At 42.5% G+C, this 20,307-nt stretch overlaps 1 protein-coding gene across 3 annotated transcripts in view; it reads left to right on the top strand.

Annotated features, from left to right (window-relative positions):
• Positions 1-20,307, top strand: part of cdh23 (cadherin-related 23) — a 415,870-nt gene that overhangs the window by 297,480 nt on the left and 98,083 nt on the right. For all 3 annotated transcript variants that reach the window (XM_062463257.1, XM_062463258.1, XM_062463259.1), the window contains 7 exons: positions 13,559-13,780; positions 13,889-14,008; positions 14,100-14,280; positions 14,465-14,598; positions 14,719-14,928; positions 15,161-15,268; positions 15,481-15,583. In XM_062463257.1, coding sequence (XP_062319241.1) covers positions 13,559-13,780; positions 13,889-14,008; positions 14,100-14,280; positions 14,465-14,598; positions 14,719-14,928; positions 15,161-15,268; positions 15,481-15,583 — 1,078 coding nt within the window. The remainder of the gene's footprint in view (positions 1-13,558; positions 13,781-13,888; positions 14,009-14,099; positions 14,281-14,464; positions 14,599-14,718; positions 14,929-15,160; positions 15,269-15,480; positions 15,584-20,307) is intronic.

Genomic DNA, 20,307 nt, shown 5'->3' with positions numbered 1-20,307 from the left:
CACCCCGGATACTGTCAGCTGTTTCTAGAGTAGTATAACCAACTTAAATGCTTTTCTCTATGTTGGCATCCACAATTTATACGTAAAAAACAATTACATATATTCTAATTGTGTATGTGCCAGTTGGTCAAACTATGCAGATTATGACATTTTATATATGTCTGCTGTGCAAACGGATATTGTCGATACTATAGTCTTATCGGGTTTATTATCTCTGTCGTGGGGCGGGCAAGGTGATCCCATTTCCGAAGGCAGACCACCTGGGACACTGGCTGCGATCTGCTGCGATCTGCTGCAAAGCGCCTGGAAGCGCCGCCTTTTTTCTTTCGGCGCCCATGTTATCAAATGGGATCGACCACACTGGCTGCGAAGCGCTGCGAACCGCCGCGATTGACTGATCTGCAGCGATCGTTTCGGCAGCTGGTCGATTTTCGCTTGCGAAATCGGCTGCATGATGATAAAATACACCATATTAGTTGATATATTTGAATAAAAAAACATGTTATTAAGATGTTACTACATTAATTGTAGACTACGGTGAACATTTGTAAAGTTGTAGACTTTGTAATATTTTTTTTTATATTACTTTGGAGGCCTACGTTAGGGTTGCCACCCGTCGCTTAAACTACGGAATAGTCCCGAATTTGAGAATAAAATAGCGCGTCCCGTTTTGAATCAATACGGGACGGGGTTGGTCCCGTATTTTCCGAGTTGTCTTCAATGCTGCATCCCATGCAAATCATCCCACCCACATTCTGTGAAGACTCGTCCTATTCTGCCCCTGATTGGATAATACTCGCTGCCATCGTTGGTTTGATCGGTTTGTTTCAGGTTCACGGCCAATCAGAGTCAGAGGAAGGCTGGTCTCTTGGCGTAGAGTCGATTTGAAAGAATGGCGGAGGCAGCTCCAGATACACCCCCACGTAATAAGAAGTACACTTATAAAAGGAAGTAGGCTTGACATGCCCCAATACTGCACACTACTACTTCTGGTCCACTGATGTTATCATGTTCAAGATGTTCATGGAAGATAATTTGCAAGTCTCCTGCACTATATCTATTTTTTCCAAGAAACTTTTTGAGTATCAAAGCATTTGTTTAATTTAAAGTTAATAAGTTATGGATCTGTTAATTTAATACGTTAATAAAATATGGTTCTCACAAGTTCCTTCAAAAGCCTATTTTTTGTGGTCTCACTGTCAAACTTTGTTGGCCTATGTTTATTATCGTCATAGCTGTGTATTCAGCTATGACGATATGACCACTTGAGTTGTGATAGAGAGAGACTGAGTGCATCTGTTCACACTGATTTCAATAGCAGATATATTTTTATAATGTCCATGTATCAATCTTAATATTTTTATGAAAACATGTTTTAAATTGTGATTTACCACCACTGGCACATCATTGGCCCCGAGGGGTGTGGCCCCCACTGTGTCAGGCGTCCCTTATTTTTCAGTATTGAAGGTGGCAACCCTAGCCTACGTACAATATTCACTCTATATAAAACCTAAGTACACAATGTTGGTATCAAACGGACGTTCCATGTGGTATACCCTGATAAAAACGAATGAAAATAAACAGATTGATCTGTTGAGCTAGCATGCCTCATGTTAGCGTAATGTGAAAAAGGAAAGCTCAGAGGTCAGGGTATATTGTGGCCAATCGTTTTTCCATCACATTTTGCAATTGGCAAGGCATATATTTGAGCCCTGCGCTACCAATTGACGCTTGGTAATTCGCAAGACACTACATTTACATTTATTCATTTAGCAGACGCTTTTATCCAAAGCGACAAAGACACACCTACAAGTGTTTTCGTTCCCCAATTCCCATCACAAAATCGGCAAAGGGGAGACAGATGATACGTAAAGGGGGTGAAAGGAGTGGCCACCATTAAACATATTTCAAAGTAAGAGCTGTAGCCTAGGTGTCTGATATATTTTTTAATTTTCAGTTACCAGATCATAAAAAAAATATAGGCTATCGCTTTTAAGTTATCAGAGCAACAGACAACTATAGCAGGCCTATTTATGGCCAAATGTTGACCAAATAGTCATCTGACAGTTGTATTAAAATCAGCGGAAAATATTTTTACAAAAATACATAGGCTTACAGGTTTGGACTGGTACTGAAAAAAGGCCCGGGACTTTGAAACGCAGACCGGCCTACGACCGTGTATTATTATAATATATTTTTTGCATTATGCCGCGGCCGTTTGACCGGCCGTTCAGGAAATCTCCTGTTTCTCCCGATGGCCAGTCCGACCCTGGGCTACATGTATATAGACTAAACAACTATAACTCTGATATCATATATTTATATCCTTTAGCCTATTTGAAGATGGATGGGTGGAATCTTTTATTTGCCATTTGTGTGTACACTACACACACATGCATGGTGACAAGGTTTTGTAATCATGATGACCAACAACATGCTCCCCTGTAGATATGCTTACTGTAACAGAATGCATTTGTTTAACTCTATGTAGGCTATTGCAAAATATTAGGCTTCAATCTTTTTTCACTCCATACTGAATACACTTTTTCTAAACTCTTAGTTAATTGCTTAACAGCACAAAGCTGCTGTGACCAGGGGTGTAGCCAGGACATTATTTCTGGGGGGGCCAGCTCTGGCCAGTCTTTTATTTGGGGTGGCACTTGATTGTCAAAAACTACTATTTTAAAACGCACACACTGCATCACTCAGAGCAGCAGTATCCAGTGGTTAGCTGCTAGTCTCCATTGAAGCGCTGTCAGAATACAGGTACGTTGGTTTGCGTCTTGCGCTGTTGATGGGGGCGTGGCCCAACATGTTGCGAATATGGGGCTTGTCGCGTAAGTGACAAATGACAATATAAGACGACTTTATAAAAAAAATATTAATGCATTTTTTCAGCTTTATACCGTTTCTGTTCAGGAGGGTTTTAAAAAAAAACACAAAAAAAAAACTTTTTGTGAGGTTGGGGGGGGGGGGGGGGCCGGCAGGGTGGCCATTCTCTGACCAATGGTGGCCGTGGCCCCCCCTGGCCACCATGTGGCTACGCCCCTGGCTGTGAAATCCGGTACGAAATGACCCACGGACCGGTACCGGTCCGCGGACCGGTGGGCACCGGTTGGGGAACGCTGCTCTAAAGACCCGGCAATTCAATCAATTTCCCGGCACATTTGCAATGTAATTGCAATGCAGATGTGCACACCGCTCCCTACCGAACAAGATGGGTAGCTCGGTCAGCAGGGAGCTGAAGAAGAGCGGCTACTGACGTCACTCTGCTGCGCCGCTCAGAATGCTTTTTCGTTCATTTTGCATTTCTGCAAATGCATTTGAATTTGAATTGTGGTCACGATTTTACAGCCACGTTCTTAAAATGAAAATGCATTTCTGGAAATGCATTTGAATTTGAATTGTGGTCACGATTTTGCAGCCACGTTCTTAAAATAAAAATGCATTTCTGGAAATGCATTTGAATTTGAATTGTGGTCACGATTTTGCAGCCACGTTCTTGAATTTGAATTGTGGTCAGGATTTTGCAGCCACATTCTTAAAATGAAAATGCATTTCTGGAAATGCATTTTAATTTTCAAATTTTACATTTCAAATTGAATTTTGGTATCTATTTGCTGGGGCATGTTTTGAAAATTAAATCTCAAATGTCTATTTCTTTTTCATTTTAATTAAGTGAAAGATTGAGCACTCTTGAAGAAGAAAATTAAAATGCAAATAGGATGAGTGATTACTAATTTCATTTATGAGTCAAATAATGCAGCCACATTCTTAAAATGCAAATGCATTTCTGGAAATGCATTTGCATTTGAATTTTGGTAACGATTTGCTTCCATAGAAAATCACTGCCTAGTATGGGATGTAGATGTGGAATCTGGTTTGCTGGTTAGTTGAGTTGGTTCTGAATAGGCTAGGCCCACTATAAGGTCGCCTAATGTGCATAGTCAGGGCGATGGCATCGTCTGTAGACCTGTTGGACCGATATGCAAACTGCATAGGGTCCAGGGTGGGAGGCAGCAAGGAGCAAATGAATAATTTGACTAGCCGCTCAAAGCACTTCATGATGACAGATGTCAGTGGTATCGAGCGATGTAATTCCTGCAAGTGACCTTGGTGTTCTTGGGCACAGGGACGATGGTGGTCCTCTTGAAGAAGGTGGGGAGTACCGACAGGCTGAGGGAGAGGTTGAAGATGTCACTGAAGACCCCTGCTAGCTGGTCAGCACAGCCCCTGAGGGCCCTACCTGATATACCATCTGGGCCAGGTGCCTTGCGAGGGTTGTTCTTTTGGAAGCAAAGCCTCACCTCAGCTACAGTTAATGTAGGCACACCACTGGCTTGGCCTTCAGGTAACTCCACTGCAGGGGGGTCACTGTCCCTCTCAAAGCGAGCGTAGAAGGCAATCAGCTCGTTTGGTAGCAGGGCAGAGGACTGGGTCTCACTGTAGCCTCTCCCTTTGTAGTCTGTGATGGCTCTAAGTCCACTCCACATGCGCCTGGGATCAGAGCCATGGTAGCTGGACTCCACCTTGGTTCTGTAACCCCTTTACGCTGCTTTGATGGCCTTCAAAGGTTGTATCTGGCCTTCCTCTACTGATCAGGGTCCCCAGACTTAAAGGCGGCAGACCGGGCTCATCTTGGGCTAGTAAGTGTTGCAAAAAGTGAAAGTTGACAGTCCTTATATGAGACAAGCCATAGTTGGAATACACTGAAATGGCTAAACTCACTCCTCAAGTATACCTAGCCAAAAGTATGAGCATTTGTGATGTCAGACATTGATGTTAGATGAGAGGGCCTGGCTCGAAATCTGTATGGACTTCCGCTTTGTTCATTGGGTTAAAATCAAGCCAAATGGAATGGAGGCGTTTTTTTCCTTGTTTTGGGCTGGAACCTTAGTTCTACTGATGAATTCATTTATGCTTGAGTATAAAATGTTACTATATAGACAATTCTGTGCTTCGAACTTTGTGTCAACATTTTGGGGAAGGTCCTTTCCTGTTTTGGCTTGATTGTGCTCCTATGCACAAAGTGAGGTCCACAGCTCCATCTGCGCTGTAGTGATCGGGTGTTGGAGCCGCTGTATCGAAGTCCCACCCATTCACTCGCCCGACCCAATTGCAAGCACACAATAACCCATTTTTATATCGTCAAATAACAAATTGAAAACAAACTGATGAGAAAAATGAGCACTTGAACAAACATCAGCGGGATAAGAAATACCTTAAATTACAGAAACCATCTTTGGGAAAAAATCATTTGACGTGATTTTTTTGTTTGGCTCATGTCCCATCCGCTAACATGGAGGGGTCGGGACTTATGACCTGTACTGCAGCCAGTCATTAGGGGGCGATCGAGATTTTTTGGCTTCACTACCGTTCGCTATTATCCAGTGTTTTACAGTCTGGTGCAAACGTGTAGCGCACTAATGGTACGTGTCCACTACAGTGTTTTTTAACGCTCTGCACCGCTTGCCTTCCCACAGTACACCACACTCGGGAGCGTGTTAGACAATTTCTAAGGTCACTGTTGTAGTCATGGTCAAGCGTGCAGACTTGGTTTCATGTACTCTCAATATCGATCAAAATACCGCTTGTGTAAAAATACAGAATATTTTACTAGTGCAAGATTACAGTAGAATAGGCATACATGTTACGCCACCAGTCACTCAACCAGTCGTTTGTAGGCTGGGCTAGCAAGCTAGCAGTGGCACAGAACAGTCATGTAATGTGACGAGACAGAATTTAAAGTATAAAAACACACCAGGGACACTGAAAATCAGAATCAGAATGGGATTTATTCGCCATGAAAGTTTGCACAGACAAGGAATTTGCTTTGGCAGGAAGGTGCATACAATAAACATATAGGGACCTAAAATTTAAATATGTGGACTATCTATACTAAGGGTACATAAACTAGCAGTACTAAGTGGGATTAGAATTAAATTAAATATACAATCAAATAAAATATAAGTTGCCGTAAATTACAATATAAAAATACAAATATTACAAAAAATACAAATGTACAAGATACAATTTTGTAATGCAGTGCAAAAAGCAGTGTGTTTTAAGCAGGAAGTCATTAGAGTCAGTGTGGTCCCTTGGCCTTGTTGAAGAGGCCAACAGCGGAAGGGAAGAAACTGTTTTTGTGGCGTGAGGTATTGGTCCTGATGGACCGCAGCCTTCTGCCGGAGGGGAGTGACTGAAACAGGGAGTGTCCAGGGTGGGAGGAGTCGGCCACAATCTTCCTCGCTCGCCTCAGGGTCCTCGAGGTGTGCAGGTCCTCGAGGGTAGGCAGATTGCAGCCAATCACCTTCTCAGCAGTGCAGATGATACGCTGCAGCCTGCTCTTGTCCTTGGCAGTGGCAGCAGCGTACCAGACGGTGATGGAGGAGGTGAGGATGGACTCAATGATGGCTGAGTAGAAGTGCACCATCATTGTCTTTGGCAGGTTGAACTTCTTAAGCTGCCGAAGGAAGTACATCCTTTATTGTGCTTTCTTGATGAGGGAGCTGATGTTCAGTTCCCACTTGAGGTCCTGGGAGAGGATAGTGCCCAGGAAGGGGAAGGACTCCACAGTGTTGACTGGGGAGTCACACAGGGTGATGGGGGTGAGTGGGGCTGTGTTCTTCCTGAAGTCCACAACCATCTCCACTGTCTTAAGAGCATTGAGCTCTAAGTTGTTCTGGCTGCACCAGGTCACCAGGTTGGCCGCTTCCCACCTATAATCAGACTCGTCTCCACCAGAGATGAGCCCAATAAGGGTGATGTCGTCCGCAAACTTCAGGAGTTTGACGGACGGATGACTGGAGGTGCAGCTGTTGGTGTACAGGGAGAAGAGCAGAGGAGAAAGGACGCAGCCCTGAGGTGATCCGGTGCTGATGGACCGGGAGTCAGAGACTTGTGTTCCCAGCTTAACGCACTGCTTCCTGTCAGACAGGAAGTCTGTGATCCACCTGCAGGTGGAATCAGGCACGTTCAGCTGGGAGAGCTTGTCCTGAAGCAGGGCGGGGATGATGGTATTGAAGGCAGAGCTGAAGTCCACAAACAGGATCCTGGCATAGGATGCTGGGGAGTCCAGGTGCTGTAGGGTGAAGTGGAGGGCCATGTTAACTGCATCGTCCACAGACCTGTTGGCTCTGTAGGCAAACTGCAGGGGGTCCAGTAGAGGGTCAGTGATGGATTTAAGGTGTGCCAGCACCAGGCGCTCGAAAGACTTCATTACCACAGAGGTCAGGGCGACGGGTCTGTAGTCATTATGTCCTGTTGGCCTTGGCTTTTTGGGCACAGGGATGATGGTGGAGGACTTGAGACAGGCTGGCACATGGCATGTCTCAAGGGAGGTGTTAAAGATGTAGGTAAACACCGGAGACAGCTGGTCAGCGCAGTGCTTGAGGGTGGCTGGAGAGACAGAGTCCGGCCCAGCTGCTTTGCGGGGATTCTGCCTCTTGAAAAGTCTGTTAACTTCACCCTCCTGAATGGAGAGAGTCGTCACTGTAGAGGGGGGGAGGTGGGAGGCCTCCTGGGTGGGAAGGGGTAGTTCAGGACTGTCCAATTGTCTTTCAAATCTGCAGTAGAACTCATTCAGGTCGTTGGCCAGGCGGGAGTCGTTAGTGGAGTGGGGGGCTCTGGGCTTGTAGTTGGTAATCTGCCTGAGCCCTCTCCAGACAGAAGCAGAGTCGTTTGCAGAGAATTGGTGTTTTAGTCTCTCAGAGTACAGTCGTTTAGCCTCCCTCACCGCCTTGCTAAACCTGTTCTTCGGAACATCGGAAACCCTGCACCATGCATTATTATTTTAATGTAATCTTTAAATTCAGGCTTGTCACATTACGTAACTTTGTTCTGAACAGAACTGGGTGCGCAGACACATACGATAAGTTTCTCCTCCATCTTGAAATTGTAAAACCTAGAAATGTTTACCATGACCAACGGTTGCTACGTTACAAGAAACAAGAAGCCAATCCGATTGGCCAACGCTAGCATTTTCACGCTCCTCATTTACATAAAGTTGAGAAAATCCAACTTGCAACTCTCCGCTCGCCTTCCCACAATAACCTACGCGAGCATCAACGCCCGATTTCATTGAAAATGAATTGGAAGCCGACGCCCGTGCTGCCCGCTCCGCTGTAGTGGAGCGGGAGTACGCCAATCTTCAGGCTCCAGCTCTTACTTTGAAGTATGTTTAATAGTGGCCCCTCCTTTCACCCCCCTCACATATCACCTGTCTCCCTTTTGCCGATTTTGTGATGGGAATTGGGGAACGAAAACACTTGTACTTGTGTGGAAAAACGATTGGCCACAATATACCCTGACCCTCAGAGTAGCTGAAAGTCTTGATGACCGGCGCGGAGAAATGCGCGTCTGGTGTGATCAGCTTTTGCTCAGTCGTCGCCGATCGTGGCGCTGCACGACGCTTCCAGGCGCTTCGCAGCCAGTGTGTCCCAGGTGTAAGGGCCCCGCCCTGCATAGCAAAAAAGACAAGGCCTATATAAAAAAATATATATATAAAAACAAGGAAAACACGCTCATTGAGAGCCCCGGACATTTAAAAAATGCTAATCATTAAGTTCTGCTAGTTGACGGTACAGACATGAGTAAAAGAAAATATGCAAGCGGTGCTAAAAAGCGCAGCAATAAACTGTTGTCTGAACAAGCTCGAGCAAAACACCCAAAGATTACACACTTATTTAGACCAGCCAGAGAGGAAGCTATTATAAACATCTCCACAGATGAAACACTACCACAGCCGCAGGTAGCTAGCATCAGCACGTCTTCACCAGCAACCAACAATAAATATACTTGCTTAGCCTACTTATTGGCAAGAATAAATGTTTTCCTTTCATCCATTGATTGTGTGTTATTTCATAGTGGCAATGCTATCCTTGGTGCTGAACTATCAGAAGGCTAGGGCTGTCTTTGGTTTTAAACAATGACAAATGTGTGGCGGCCTGCGGAAACCCTTCACATCGTGAACATTTGGGTCTTTCTAGGTGTTATACATATTTGGAAACGACAAACTCTCCTGAATACAAATCTGTTTAAATCACTCAGATATCTTTATCACAGCTGAAGTTACATCATTTTAAAGTTGACCTGTGTCAAAAAGTTATAAAGGAGAAAATTGCATTCAAAGACTCCGTTTCATTCTAATTCTGTGGCGAATATGTAAAGGAAATCCTTTCGTTCATAATCTATGTAATGCTGAGTTAGTCAGAATTAAATTAATAAATAGGTAAATAAATAGATAGATACATCAGCTCAGTCAGGTGGCTGAGCGGTTAGAGAATCGGGCTAGTAATCAGAAGGTCGCTGGTTCGATTCCTGGCCGTGTCAAATGACGTTGTGTCTTTGGGCAAGGCACTTCACTCTACTTGCCTCAGGGGAATGTTCCTGTACTTACTGTAAGTCGCTCTGGATGAGAGCGTCTGCTAAATGACTAAATGTAAAATGTAAATACATAAATAAATAAATATGGCTATGAAATAAATTCTGAAATAAAAAAAAGATGTCTATAAATATAGCATCATATAATTATAGATCTGAATCCATTTACCTACATCAATAAATAAATACTTTTACTTATTTCAAAATGAGGTTTTTGTAAAGACGACATTTATTTATTTCATGGGACTTTTATTTTCTAATGCCACATTTATTTATTTTTTGAGACTTTTCATTTTTTTTCCTAACGTCACATATATTTCCGAACACCACATTTATTTCTGTGCTGAATTTATTTCCAATATCACATCTCACATGGTTATCTTCAGACCAACGCAGCTGCACAGGCAGAGATTCGAGAGATGATGGAAGACATTAGTTGTGTCAGAGATCGCATGCTGGCCTTATAGTAGATCAAATTGATCAGCATGGCGTGCCAGGATATATCATTTTGGCACACATTGTAGATACTTAGACAGATAAGTGCTCTACAGAACATAGACATTGACCACAAAGTCTTAAATAGTTTGAGACTTAACGAGCACCGTGTTCGTATGCAAGACGGCAAGTGTAGAAAGCCACCATGGGGCGAAAAAGAATCTTCTTTTAGGGTTAAGCGTATTTTGATCGTAGCCTATTGTCTGGGTTCACAGTGACGATCTAAGTATTAATTTGTGAGATGTAGTTTCATAAGGGGCCTCAAGACAACCCTAAATACGTGATTAGCCTACACATTCGGGTATTTTCTGGTGTGCCCACGGTAACTAGTTGTTTTCGATGAACCCATACAAAACGTTGCCTGAATGCCAATAAATTTGTGACTGAAAGCTACTTTTCTCCATGAGCCTGAATAGTTCGCATTGTATAGTAACGGACCAATGATCATGTTTTTGCTTTAGTGCGATTGAATCCCACTTCATGCCAGCTTGCAAATGTTCTATTTTCGTAGCCTACAGCAGCAAATATGAGATGCGACTTAAAAATCGGCAGTAATGTTGAATGTGAATTTGTGACGAATCTGGTGATAGAGGCCAACGGCAGCTGCTGCTGCTGTTAGGTGAACGCACAGCTCGCATGCTTACGTACGGTGACAGATTCCGGACACTTCGTCGCGTCGACGGATGCTGGTGTGACGGGTATGTAACAGACGTGGCCACGCTCCATCACAACAAGGTATTGTTCGCCACTCGCGGGATTCGAACGCTCGACCTCTGACTTTCCAAGCGCGACCACTACCAACAACGCCAAAGAAAATCTAGCTCTTCGATGACACGGGTGGCCTGCTACATACCTGAGGAGTGAGTTTCAGGTTTTTCACACCGTTACACTGGTCTTGTATTGCATGCCGCACTATCTGATCAAAATGACAGTTCTCTCTACAGTCAGAGCTCGTGCAAGTAGGTGGAACGTAAGGGAGATACATTTTCCAAAACTTGTAAGGGCGTAATAGTTTGTGAAAGACCCAGAGAAACACAAATATCCGACGAGGCAAAATCCCGGACAATTTTGGAATCCCTGCCGGACGCATGTTTTAGGTCTCAAATAGAGGACATGTCCGGGTAAAAGAGGACGTCTGGTCACCCTAGCTTACGGAAAGCATAGGTAGTCTGGAAACCAGGGTGATAACACCGGGTGTCCAGCACCTGTGCTAGGGGGATAGCTATACCTGTATGGGGGGTGACAAGTGACATCGCACATCGCATAGGTGTCCCTATCTGCCTTCGATCTTGTGCAGCTGTGTTGGTCTGAAGATTACCACGCCCCTCTCGTTTGCATGTGAGATTGGAAATAAATACAGCACAGAAATAAATGTGGTGTTCGGAAATAAATGTGGCATTAGGAAATAAAAGTCCCATGAAATAAATAAATGTCGTCTTCATTTTGAAATAAGTAAATGTATTTATTATTATTAATGTAGGTAAATGGATTCAGCTATATAATTATATGATGCTATATTTATATATTTATTGCCATCTTTTTTTAATTTCAGAATTTATTTTATAGCCATATTTATTTATTTATGTATTTATTTAGCTATCTATTTATTTAATTCTGACTAACTCGGCGTTCCATAGTAATCAAGTTGTGAATGTAAATGTCAGTTTAAGTATAGGCTACATTAATAACGTCTCAGCAAGTTATTAAAGATCCTGTAAAGTGGACCTGAAAACGAGTTTTAAGTTCGCCACACCACAGAATAATGTGTTATTAACTACCCATCCAAATTCGAATGAAAAAATAACACCGACAAGTATGTTAAATTAGGCTTTGAAATCGTGAAAAAATCAGCAGTCTTCTCTGCTTGAGACTGGGGGGCGTGTCGCCTGAAGGATCTGAAGCTCCGCCCCTCGCTGCCTAGTGCCTACCCCCGACCCAGATAATAGACGATATGTGAAGCCGAACAAAACCATATAGAATTAGAATTTATTTGTTCAATGAATGAAACATACAGATGCATATAAATGAAATGTTCCCCTGAGCTGTAACAGTAAAAATGGTCACCAGAGACAGCAGACAGTGAGCTCTCCAACTAGGCTACTTTAGCTACCATTTCCCCAAAATACCATCATTCTACACCGAGTAGCCTAATATCAATTTAGCGGTTTGCACTAACTCATAGCAGAGATACCTCTGTAAAAGTTATCTAGTATAATTATAACAAGCACACAGAACAGAGTGATGAACTGCTGGCAGCGGTGGATTGTCCAGGTGCGACCGGGAGGAGGAACGGCCGGGAGGGCGATGCTCGGTACGGCTCCGCGCTGCAAGAGAAGCCGTGTGTCCGCGAACCCCGTCTGTCTTTGGTCCATGTTAAAACTATCCGCTGTGAAATGGTCACTGCATTTAGCAGACTCTCTTATCCACTGCAGAGGCGGCTGTTGGAGTTTATCCGAAGCTTTCCATCAGCGTGGCTCTTCACAAAATCTATCCACCTATTTTTCCTTTCATTATCAATAGGGAACTTAAATGGCGTTGCAGCGCAGCTGGTTCTTGCATCCAGGGAAGATGCAGTTGCGGTTGGTGGGAGACATCCTGAAGCTAGCTAGCTAGCTGATGTAGGCTACAATAACAGTACAGCAGGAGGAGCCATTCAGTGATCTGACGTAGATAGGGCGAAATTACGTAGATAGGGCCTTTTTTGGCTCCGCCCATTAAAACCTGATCTGAAAACGGAAGAGAAACTGTTCTACGGTCTAACTCCACATTTCAGTGCGACAAAGCTTTAGCGCTTTGCACATGCTTTCAGGAACTAATTTCACACGTATATAATGTACTTAGAAGCAAAACATGGAATTTACTTTACAGGATCTTTAAGTTTAACAGCCTGACTTCATTGATCAGTTGTTTGGGGCTGCTGCAGCACTCAAAAGAGCAGGCAAACTGAACATTTGATTTGACATGGCTTGGAAATCTTGCTAGCTGACATGTCCAAAAACCGTTGAAATTAACAGTTTTTCATAAGTAATTCTTTACTTTTTGTACATTACAATGCAGTTTAGGGTGTTAACTATAGAAAGCATAAAAAATCTCAATGTTGACAGAAAACGATTTTCGATCTTTTATGGCTTAAAGCCAACAATGAGCGGCCGCGACATCCGACGGGTTCAGGACGCCACACAAATAGGCTGCTGTTCTGTTTTTGTTATTTTTAAACTTTTTTATTTCTCTCTATTTCTCCTCATTGGTGAATATAGGCTATATTTAAAGGTAGACAGCAATGTATAAGATAATAGATGGAGATACATTTTGAGTGGATTTAGGGGAGGGGCCTTGTGCTCCGACTTTGTGGGGAGCCCTCTGCAAAGTCCCGGCCGCTAGTGTCTAGGCCCTTCTGCGACAGTAAAATACTACAGACCAATGTAATGTCATTTGTTGCAGAATGGGACCATGTTGCCCTGCACAACATTGCATTTCAATAGCAAACTTCCTATAGTGGAACGAAAAGAAACACTGATCAAACCAGCTACTGTAGGCAGAATAAATAATAAATACATTTAACAAGCTAATCTATCGATCTATATATCTGTCTTTCTGTCAGTCTGTCTGACTGACAGATTTTTTTACTTCCTTCCTGCCTTGTCTGAGAGCTTCCCTGCCTGTGTGTGTGTTTCTCCTGCAGTCATCCACAACCATATACGTGCGCATTGTGGATGAGAACGACAATGCCCCCATGTTCCCGGAGGAGGAGTATGTCACCATCCTGAGCGAGGGGCCTCTCACCGTGGGGGCCACTATTGCTACGGTAACGGCTATTGACCCGGATGAGGGCCTCAACGGCACCCTGCGATACGCCATTGCCCAGGGCAACCTGGATCAGACCTTCCACATCAATAACATCACTGTAGGTTCTGATCCGGTTTAAAGAGCCCAGTTAATAATAATTGAACACGATACTCTTGATTTATGTCTTATGCATGACTGATTTGATCTCCACTGTTTGTCTGCCCAGGGACGGATTGTGGTTGTAAAGGAGCTGGACTATGAGATCAGCCATGGAAGTTATGCCCTTGTTGTCACAGCAACGGACCAGTGTCCAATCCCTGCCCTCCGCCTGACCTCCACCACCACGGTAAGGAAGAACATACAGCTGAGGTTTAATCAACGCCTGCGTTAACTCTGTTAGAAGAGTGGGATTGAGAAAACTACACGTTTCCTTGTAGGTGCTGGTGAATGTCCTGGATGTGAATGACGTGACACCCACCTTCCCCAAAGCCTACGAGGGGCCATATGAGGTGACGGAGGGCCAGCCCGGGCCCCGTGTATGGACCCTGAAAGCCACCGACGGAGACTCTGGACTCAATGGGAAAGTCGAGTATAGCATTACTGCTGGAGACCCCCAGAGTGTGTATTCTGTTTGTTTGTCTGTCCGTATGTCTGTCTGTCTGCCAGTACAGTAGAGTGTTGAAGTTTACGCTCACCCTCTCTCTCTCTCGTCTTGTCTCTTAACTTCCTCTCTCTTTCTCACTCTCCTCCCTCTCTCTCTCTGTTACTGTTTCTCTCCCCTCCAACCCCCCTCTCTCCCCAGATGAGTTCATGGTGTCTCCGGTGGAAGGAGAGCTGCGTGTGAGGAGAGACGTGGAGTTGGACAGAGAGACAACGGCCTTCTACAACATAACTGTCACAGCCCGTGACCTGGGCACACCCTCACGCAGCAGCACGGTGTGTGTAAACTGCGCACTCACACACACACCATCATCACTCTTTAGAGGTGCAATAGTTCAAGGATAGCTGTCCAGACTTCTGTAAATAAAGTTGTATTTATGTTTATGTGTGAGTCAGGTGGTGGTGGGGGTCCTAGTGTTGGACATCAATGACAATGACCCAGTGCTGTTGAACCTGCCCAACAACACCATTGTGAGTGAAGGGGCAGCCATTTACACCTCTGTGGCCAAAGTCCAAGCCCATGACTCAGACAGTGGACGGAACGCCCTGCTCACCTACAACATCACCGCCGGCAACCTGGACGGAGCCTTCTACATCAATGACACTGTGAGATTATAGAAGGGGAGGGAGGGATAAAAGTTGAGGGGGTAGAAAAACAGAGGGAGAAGAGGAAGGGAGAGATAGAGACAGAGTGAAGGATAGAGGAGGTTAAGACAAGAACCACAGGGCCAAAAGAAATTGGAGGAATTAAAATTGGTCGTAGACATGGTTTTATTGTATTGATGTCATCATTAGTCATGAGCTGTGTTTATTTTGCTTGTGTATCTGTGACCATCAGACAGGCATGGTGCAAGTCAACAGGCCGCTGGACAGAGAAAGGGTGGCCAAATACATATTGACTGTCACTGTCAAAGACAACCCTGAGAACCCACGCATCGCTCGCAGGGTACACATTCACACACTCACTCACACACACATACACTCACACACATTAATATGCACAAACACACACACACACACACAGACCCACACACACATACTACAAACTGTGGCGTCGATACCCCAAAAAAATACATGCTATGCTTACCTTTCAACACCATATTCTCTCTGTCTCTCCCCCAATCTTCCCTCCCTTCTGCCCTTTATTTCTGTGTCCAGGACTCAGACCTGCTGGTGATCACCATTCTGGATGAGAATGACAACAGGCCTGTGTTCACCAAGACCAGCTACAGGGCAGAGATCACAGAGAACTCCCCAGCAGGTACATATTTCTGTCTGCCTGCCTGTCTATTGGTCTTTTTGTCTGCTTGTTTATGTGTATCTTAGTCTACATACTTTGTTACTTATCTACTCTCCTATTTTCATATATTGCCCAAAAAGATTAGGGGTCAATTGTAATTGCCTTTGTCAAGCTAAAACCTATATTCTCTCTCATACTTCTTTCTTTTTCATTATTTTCCCACCCTACTAGTATACTACTAGTATATATATTTATTATTATGTCAAGCTACAACCTATATTCTCTCTCATACTTCTTTCTTTTTACTTATTTTCCCACCCTACTAGTCCCTCAATTTTTGCACTCCATAGACAGTGTCAGTGTCAATGTTCGTCTTGATCCGATTTCGTTGCTTGTATTTGGGGGCCAAGCTGCCAAGCCACCTATTGTGTTTCTAACTTTTCTTATTATTATTATTATTATTATTGGGGGCCAAGCAGCAAAGCTGCAAAGCCACCTATTGTGTTTCTACTGTTTCTTATTGGGGGCGAAGCAGAAAAGCAGCAAAGCCACCTATTGTGTTTCTACTTTTTCTTCTTCTTCTTTTTCTTCGTCGTCTTCTTCTTTGTCTTATTATTATTATTGGGTGCCTTTGGCAAGTCACAACCTATATTCTGTCTCATATATATTTATTATTATTTATTTTCCCACCCTAACCCGTCCCTATTAGGGTATTCGATTTTACATTCCATTGCACGGTTTAGGCTTAATTTTAGATTTTGCCACAGTCACAAACTTCACTAACGTCACAACGTCCAAAACACACTCGTGATTACTTATAGTAGAACATTAGTTTAGCAGCTTGTTAACTTCTGGGAGATGGCTAAAACCGCAAGACACCTGCAGAAACGCCAAAGGCAAAGGCCAGGGTGATAACTATTTGCTCATTTAACATTGTGATAAAAAACACAATTGTGAAATGTAATGTATGATATACGCTGATATTATTAGTACATCTACTTTCCTAAACAGTCATCTGCTATTTCACTAAGGTGTTAGCATCATGACATTAGTCTCTGTTGGACGCAGTGGCGGAACTAGAGTTTTATACATGGGGTGGCCAAGGCTACTTCAGGGGGTCCAGAGTCCAGAGTCTTGGGTCACTGTTTTCATTAATATATACAGTATAATCTGGGTCTATAAGTGCTGGAACATCCAAAATATTTTTGGGAAAAAAATCTCAAGCACCAGGGACTTATAATAGCATTTCTGTGTTACAGAAATAACACAGTGCATAGTTTATTTACAAAACAAAGTGAATTTACACACCCCAAAAAACACTGAAATTTGACTTGACAGGTAGCAGAAATCAAGCAGAAATGGACTTGAAAAATATAAATAACTTAATATAAATAACAATAAATAAATAAATAAAAAAAAACAACATGACAGATTTACAGTATAATATTTATGTTCATATATATTATGTTAACTAATAGCAAAGAAAAGTTTTGGAATTGGCCTAAACAAGACCAAATTAAATCTGTGTGATAAGAAACCCTTTGGATGTATAATTTTAGAATGTCAGTGTACAAACTAGTACACAGTGCAGGTATTATTTATTATACCTACTAGCTAACACAGATGTAAACACAATGTTAGGCTAAATTGGGAACCGATCTCTCGTCTATCTGATTACCCTATTTTTCAGAAAATAAGCCGCATTGTGTAAATTAACAAAATTATTTTCTATATAGTATAAGTTTAGCTAACTTGCAAATCCTGAGGATAGCCTACTGTAGCAGACCTTTCTATGTGACAACGGACAAGGGTGTTTTGTCCCTCGGGAGTTGCCGTAGGCTTGATGCTGAAAGCATTTGTGAAATCAGTGAGGGCTGTTCAAATAGCGATGTCAAGAAGAGCAGTGGTAAAATACAAGTTATGAAAAGAGACCGCGTCCGTGTCTTATTGTCCACACGATCATATACAATTAGATCTAAAACAAACTTACAAGGAGCTCAGTTACACTACCAAAGTTGAATTAGTAATGTTGTTAGCGATGCTAGCGTTATTTTTGCTAGAACTAGCTAGCCTATAACATTTCACTGGGTCTTGCAGCTGTTTGATCAACTGAAATTATTATGAAATGTTATGTTCTACTAGCCATTTGCCTACTTTAGCAAGTCACTGTATTACCAAGCCCTGATAGTGTAACTGAGACAACACAGTAGCCTAAATAATTCCTCTTTCAAGTAATAAGCCACCGTTCAAGTGTTGAGCTGGTGTCCAGTGCCACCCCGGACACCCCTCTGGCTCCGCTACTGGTTGGACGACACATACAATAGCGGTCTGTGATATATCCGTTTTCAATTTTTAAAATAATAAACATTCCTCACAAACAGTGATGCCATTACTCTAATCTGACCACTTTTTTTCAGTAACAAGTAATCTAACGCGTTACTATTTCCAAACCAGTAATCAGATTAAAGTTACTTGTCCAAGTCACTGTGCGTTACTATTTTATCATTAATAGTAAAATATATATTTGATTTCTTCTTGCGTCTCTGGGAGTGAAGTCATGTAGCCTGGTACCACCTACCACGCAGAGACACAAACAACAATGGAGGAGGAGAGAGATGCGCATTTTCGAGTTGGAAATACAATCACTATTTTGAGTATTTGTCAGCTAAAGATGGAAATATCAAGGTTCGTTGTACACTCTGTGCTGGTGGCGACAAAGTGCTATCAAGCTACAAAAACACAACAGACAACAAGAAACATGAATAAAGTGAGTGTTGGCAAAACCGGCAAAAAAATCCAGAAATAACCTATCAGCTGCTTTTCATACAAAAATTAAGCATAGAAGATAGTTAAGTAATGGGCAACTTTAGGGTAAGAAACCATGTGATTAGCAGAAAGTTCATGTCGTTTTTCTGCTCCCTGTTGGCCTCCTCCAGGTATTTAACGCAGTCCTCAAGGTGTTCAATCTTTTGTCGATCCATCTTGGTTTGTTGTTTTAGTTTGGCCAACTCCAAGGCACCTATATACAAATATCATATTAGCTAGAACATATTGTCGTTATTGTCCACATATTTTATCCAGTAGGCCTAGCCTAATGCCAATTTAAAACTTTCAGGCTCCATAATAAGTTCTAGCATTTCTTACCAAGGACCTTTTGAGTTACACAAGTAGTTTAGGGCAGCATTAATAAAAATAATAATAATACTAATGATTACAATAGGTACCCCTAAATCGAGCAAGCTAACGTAAATTAGAGACAAGTTTATGCTTAATTTACCACCGCAACCCATCGTTGCGATCGAATTTCACCAAATGCATGCTTACATTTTGCACACCTCATCATCCTCTTCAGTATATAAAATGTCTGCATCCATCTAACTGCTGGATTTTTGTTTTTTACAAAATGTACCTGCAGAGAATATGTTGGAACCCTCTGTTTGAGTAAGAAGTTCATGTGTATATTATTTCACAGTACAAAATGTACATTCTGGGAATGTTGTGCAAATATAATAAAAGATTGTACCACTGTAGTTAAGGTCAAGGAAAGGAAAGACACAGTTATAAAAGCATTTGACAGTGGAATAACACTTAATGACATCTTTATGACAACTGAAAATGTTACCACTGTAGTTAAGGTCAAGGAAAATATTAATGACACTGTTATAAAAGCAGTTGACAGTGTATTAACACTTAATGACATCTTTATGACAACTGAAAATGTTACCACTGTAGTTGAGGTCAAGGAAAATGTTCATGACACTGTTATAAAAGCATTTGACAGTGTAATAACACTTGATGACATCTTTATGACAAGTGAAAATGTTACAACTGTAGTTGAGGTCAAGGAAAATATTCATGACACAATTATAATGGTCTCATGACAGCCATTGTCAAAACATATGACAGTAGTATTTAATGCTAATACATAAAGCTAAATACACTGCTCTAAAAAATGCACGGAACACGTAATCACCACAATATTACACCAATCTGTCCAGTTAGGAAGCATAAGCAATTGTGAATCAATGCTACCTGTTTTGGTGCAAATGAAAGTGACAACAGGTGCACTGGAGAGGCAACAGCAAGACAACCTCACATAAAGCTAAATATTTTCTTCAAGTTTGATAATTAGGCCTTCTATGATATGTTTATGAGAGGTTATTTTGTTGCAGTAGGGTGACCAGATGTCCTCTTTTACCCGGACATGTCCTCTTTTCGAGACCTAAAAAATGCGTCCGGCAGGGATTCAAAAATTGTCCGGGATTTTGCCTCGTCGGATATTTGTGTTTGTCAGGGTCTTTCACAAACTATTATGCCCTTACAAGTTTTGGAAAATGTATCTCCCTTACGTTCCACCTACTTGCGTTCCACCTATTTTGATCATGTAGTGCGGCATGCAATACACGACCAGCCCACCCCACCACCCCCCACCCCCCCAACCCCGTCGACGCGATGAAGTGTCCTGTTTTTCACAAACTTAAATCTGGTCACCCTAGTTTCAGTTAATGTCAAGTTGTCATAACAAAGACAGTGACAGGTTATTTTGTCTCAGTTAATGTCAAGTTGTCATAACAAAGACATTGACAGGTGATGTTGTCTCAGCTAATGTCAAGTTGTCATAACAAAGACATCATAAACAATGTCAACCTTGCATAAGAAATGACATAATTCACCGAATGACACCTAATGACAACATTCATAAACATCCTTTTATGTGACAGTGTCATGTCACTCTTATTCACACC

Source organism: Osmerus eperlanus, chromosome 6 (assembly GCF_963692335.1).
Source record: "Osmerus eperlanus chromosome 6, fOsmEpe2.1, whole genome shotgun sequence".
NCBI classification, from domain to species: Eukaryota; Metazoa; Chordata; class Actinopteri; order Osmeriformes; family Osmeridae; genus Osmerus; species Osmerus eperlanus.
Note: the sequence above shows the minus strand (reverse complement) of the source record. Positions and strands in the feature narration are given on the sequence as shown.